General features: G+C 39.9%; 1 protein-coding gene across 3 annotated transcripts in view; it reads left to right on the plus strand.

The window, feature by feature from the left end:
* Nucleotides 1–4,410, plus strand: part of LOC119491838 (mitochondrial intermediate peptidase-like) — a 34,216-nt gene extending 29,806 nt beyond the window's left edge. For all 3 annotated transcript variants that reach the window (XM_037776076.1, XM_037776077.1, XM_037776078.1), the window contains one exon: nt 3,740–4,410. In XM_037776076.1, the coding sequence (XP_037632004.1) occupies nt 3,740–3,840 (101 nt within the window). In that variant the 3' untranslated portion in view covers nt 3,841–4,410. The remainder of the gene's footprint in view (nt 1–3,739) is intronic.
* Nucleotides 4,411–5,623: the final 1,213 nt, after the last annotated feature.

Raw genomic sequence — 5,623 nt, forward strand, 5'->3', positions numbered from 1 at the left:
TACGGAGAGTTCAAATTAGTAGCTGAGCCCACAGCTGTCTGCTCACGTGCTGTGAAAATCAACCAAGTAAACAAGTGTTATGTCAGAACATGTGTGAACCTGTGCGCTTGTTGTTTTTGTGCTGCACACTGGCGAAGAGATGACTGGGAAGATGAGTACCATTCAGTCCTTGACGCTTTCCTTTGAGCTTCAAGGGTGCTGTTCTGTAACTGACCTTTTGTGTGGCAACTTAAAAGGATATTCATGCAAGGATTAGTAGAATATCTCCTCGACATGTAATTATTCTCATTATTCTCTTGACCAATCATGACCCTGATCACAAAGCCTTTTGGATTAAAGCTGCACTATCAATATTTCTATGCCCCTCGCAGCGGCAACAGCCCGCCAATATTTTTTTGGGTTGTCCATACATACATACGTACGTATGTTCTTGTGAACGTGATATCTCAGGAACGCCTTGAGAGAATTTCTTCAAATTTGGCACAAACTAGTGCAGTGCACGTTTGGATCAGGCCGATTGCTTGGCTCCCGGTAGCCTCCCGGTACTGCTGCTTGTAGCGTTGTCGGGGGCTCGTGCCCATTTGGAGCGCGTGGCCGTTCAGAGCAGGCTGATTGCCCGGCCCCAAGGAAGTGCTGCGTACAGCGTTGTCAAGACCCCCTCAGTGCTTGTTGACTACAGGGAAATGAAGAAGACTTTGGTTCTAACGTTAGTATATCCAGCATCCAGCAGCAAAAAACTGAAATGCACTCAATGAGCCGACGACATGATCGTCTCCGTCTGCAGAGCTCTGAAGCCACGCCCCCGCTGCTGCACAGAGCGCCGTTCGCTTGTCTATTCAAAGTTTATTAATATTGAATGTGTCGTGTGTCCAAATTGCACCAAATTGGAGAAAGCACTCCATGTGGTCCCCAGTAATTAACCCGCCAAGTGTGAAGTAGATCGGATTAACGGTTCTCGAGATATGCGAAGGACATACGGAACGATAGAGATTCCTCGCTTTATAGTTAGTTTGACTTTGGTAGTCAAAGGTCACTGCGATCTCAGACAACACGTTTTTGTCCATAACTCAAGAATTCATCTGCTAATTACCTGTGTGACAATTTCACACAAATGTCTAACAGGATAAAATGATGAAGTGATGACATTTTGACATCATGATAACTGCAACCTGACTGGTTGGCGGAGGCATACAACCGCAAGGCGGTAATTCTAGTTTTTTATTAGCAAATCAGATAACTGTGTAATATGAAAGAGTCACTCATAATTACAAACCCACAGAGAATTATCACCTGACTTAGCAGTTCCCCTCTTTCTTTCATCTCGCCGTTCTGGTTTTATTGCACGCAACTTTGCTGTTAGCGACAAGCTGGAGAACATAGTGGAGCATTTAATTAGAAAATGAGGAAAGATGGAAAACGATGCCTTGTAATGCATCTGATTCAAATAATGGTGGGTTTAATGACGTTTATGGCACACTTCTTTATGATATACTATACTATGATTTTTTTATGGCATACTATACTATGACATTTTTACAGACAACCCGAAAACGACACCTGCAGCCACGTCTGTCGCCGGCACAAAGACATTATGTTTTCATAAAAACGATATCGCCTTGAGGAAATTTCTTCAGATTTGGCACAAACATCCACTTTTTATATTACCTTTTTTTTCTGACATGACATACTATACTACGACCTTTTTTTCTGACATACATTTTTTCTGGCATGCTATACCATGACGAGGTGCAGTGGTCTCAGCAAAAACATCCTGCAGCCCTCTAATTAGGACTATCGTTTATGGTTTGAAATCATCACTTTCATGTGGCTGCCTTGTTCCCAGAGATCCAGGGGCCTTGCTGTCGTGGTGCATTAGGGACCCCTCTATGCCGGTATCATCTTGTAGCCAAAGGGTAGGGAGCGACCGGTGGGTAAGAGGAGATGATAATCCCTTCTATAGTGCTCTCATGCAAGGCGATTCACCGCAGGTCGGGCCAAACCTGCGTTCAGTTTCTACCCGCTGAGCCAGTTTCAGGATGGCAGCAACGTAGACTCCGCAGTGTGTGTGTGTGTTTGACTGTCCTTATCTCGCTGTGTGTCCATGTGTTTAGGATCGCTTTGTGAAACTCTTTGCGTCTCCATTCATGCATGCCTGTGCAGACATGCTTGTGTTTGAGTGAGTGTGTGTGTGTGTGTGTGTGTGTGTGCGTTGGAGGTGACCCATGCAGGAAAGAGGGGGAGGGGGAGAGCGCCTATTTACATTGGCAGCTACACAAGGGGAAATGAACTGACTTCAAAGCGGGCGTGCAGCTGAATTGTAAAGCAAGCAAGGGAGTCCTCCACGCATGAGCTGGCAGACAGGCTCTCAAAACACAGACAGACATTCCCAGGGCTCGCTCGCTCGCTGGCTGCACAGTCATATTTGCTCTACGCCACTAGTCACAGTCTGGTGTAACGGGAGTGAGAGGGCTCAGTATCGCCCCTATAAGGCACTATAAAGGCTGAAATTGAAGATGTTGAGAACTTTATAGCTGTGTTTTACTACAGTACATGCAGTCTGTTGGATCATCATATCACCATCTGAAGCCTGTTAAAGGTATCCACAAAGCTTGTTTCTCTGAGTTCCTGTGCCTGTTTACACTTCTTCTCAGTATAGGGAGAGTGTGTGAGAAAAAAAACCAAAAAGTACTGCATACTGTCTTTAATGATAGTATATAATATTATACGTTCACTTTGCACTGATTACACATCAGATATCAAGATCCAGATGTTAAAAATAGGGATGTCAAAGTTAAACGCAATAGTCTTCCAGAGGTTGTAGCGGGTTCAGTTTTAAAGCTAGAGTAAAGATGCTGCTATCATATGAAACCAGAAAACCTAAAGAATCATTGGTACCATGTTATAATAGCTTGTCGGGAAGGAGGTTAGATAACGCTCCAAACTTGCACTAAATTAGGCGAGGAAAAACTGTCATGACCATTTTCAAAAGGGTCCCTTGACCTCTGACCTCAAGATATGTGAATAAAAATAGGTTCTATGGGTATCCACGAGTCTCCCCTTTACAGACATGCCCACTTTATGATAATCACATGCAGTTTGGGGCAAGTCATAATCAAGTCAGCACACTGACACACTGACAGCTGTTGTTGCCTGTTGGGCTTCAGTTTGCCATGTTATGATTTGAGCATATATTATTAATGCTAAATGTAGTACCTGTGACGTTTTCTGGACAATATCTGTCATTGTTTTGTGTTAATTGATTTCCAATAATAAATATATACATACATTTGCATAAAGCAAACATATTTGCCCACTCCCATGTTAATAAGAGTATTAAATACTTGACAAATCTCCCATTAAGGTACATTTTGAACAGATGAAAAATGTGTGATTAATTTGCGATTAATCATGGACAATCATGTGATTATACACAAATTGATTGTCAGCCCGAGTTAAAAATAAAACCATCCTTAAAATACATTATACTTGTGATGATGACATTGCCGAACTGGAATTATCTTAGAGTGCTGTGTTTAGTAAAACCGCTGCAGCTTAAATGTTCCAGAAAGCTGACCATTTTCCTGTCCGAATGAGGTGAGATGATGGAAAATAGAAAACCAGTTCTTCCTAGTGCCCAACCAGAGCTTTTCCCTTCCCAGAGACAGATGTGCACTGAACACACACACACACACACACACACACACCCTAAAACCAGCTGCTTTGTGTTTTTGTGTGACAGGGATGCTGCAGAGACAGCCCACCATGGAGGACTTTGTGGAAGCGTTGGTGTCTGAGCTCAACCTGAACTTTGAGACCTTCATCATGGACTCTGAATGCTGAAAGATGCCAACGGCGCCATGGAAACTGACTTGAACCTTTACAAGGCAAAGAGATGATGCACACAGATGCCGGGCTACAAGGTGAAAGATGTGACCGCAGGGTGCACGCTCATTCTTACTAAGCATCTTTTCTTCGTCCGTAAATTAATTGTTAGCATTTTATATATTGCTGGTCTCTCTTAAAGTCACATTGACTGAAAAGTCCTGATAATCATTGAATATTGATTAATGCAGATTATAGTAAACTGTGTCCCATTCACAGACAATTTCCAAATGCTGTGGACACCCTTGTGTTACCATTAATGGTATTTCAACAAACTCAACAGTAACTTGTGCCAGGTCAGATACTGTTTGTTTAATATCATTAAATGATTTTGAGTTTGTACATACGTTTTTTCACCTTTTTGTACTGAACGTAGTTAAAAATGAACAGATAATAATGTACTCTATAATGTAACCTACCACTACAAATTTCACTGTGTTCCTATTTTTGTGATTATCAATTAATCTGTCTTTTATTCTCATTAATCCCACAACAAGTATCCCCTCATTAAATATCCATTTTCAACTCGCATACTAGCAGGATATTGTTTTTTCCTGATCAAATCAGCATGAGGAAGACTACTTAATCTGCTCTTCCTGTCATGTGGTCATTGTTTAGACTTTAAATTTATACCGCTCCATCTGTTTTGTCACGAGGAGGAGTGCTTGGTGCGCTGGAGGTCAGAGAGAGAAATTCAGTACTTTGTGTTATGAATTTTCAGTCAGAAATTGGAAAGTGTTGGTCAATTCTGATCTGGATTGTCGCAGCTGTTGCAACATACTAGACTTACGACTTTTTCATAACTTACAATACTATGACTTTTTTCGAGATACCAACTATGATCTTTTCTCACTTCTTCGACATACTACTATGACTTTTTATGACTTTATTCAACATACTATGCTATGACTTTTTTTTGACAAACTATACTCTGACCTTTTTATGACTTTTTTAGAAATACTGTAATATGACTTTTTTCGACATACTATACTATGACTTTCGAATAATTTTTTGGACATACTCTACTATGGCTATTTCCTGCATACTATACTATGACTTTTTTGGACATACAATACTATAACTTTTTTTTCGACATAGTAAAATATAACTTTTTTTTCCAGATAACATACGATGCCTTTGTACATTGTTTCCACATTCTATACTATGATTTTTTTTTAAATACTATACTATTACATACATTTTTTCGACATACTATACTATGACTTTTTTACGTGAAACTTTTCGACATACTATACTGTGACTTTTTTTTTTTTTCCGACGGATTATATTATGACTTTTTTTTTCGACAGACTATACTATGTTTTTTTTATGTGAACATTTTTGACATACTATACTATGACTTTAATTTTTTCTCGTCGGACTATACTATGACTTATTTTTTTCCCCGACATACTATGACTTTTTTTTTTGACATGCAATACTATGACTTTAAAAAAAAAAAAAATTCTTCATACTATACTCTGACCTTTTTTTGACATCCTATACTGACTTAATTTTTTCAACATATTATACTAAAAAATAGGGGAAAATACCACTATCGGTTTCTGTTTATCGACTAATTGTTTCAGCTCTAGAGCTGTATCATGGGAAGTGTAGGATTCAGCATTTTTTAGGTTTAAACAAACTAGAGACAAAGTCAGGACATGTCACCTTCTGGGGCCCCTCATTGTGAAACGTCTTTCATAATCGGTCTTACAAGAATTCACTAAACTCTTGAGAA

This window comes from Sebastes umbrosus, chromosome 7 (genome assembly GCF_015220745.1).
Source record: "Sebastes umbrosus isolate fSebUmb1 chromosome 7, fSebUmb1.pri, whole genome shotgun sequence".
Taxonomy (NCBI): domain Eukaryota; kingdom Metazoa; phylum Chordata; class Actinopteri; order Perciformes; family Sebastidae; genus Sebastes; species Sebastes umbrosus.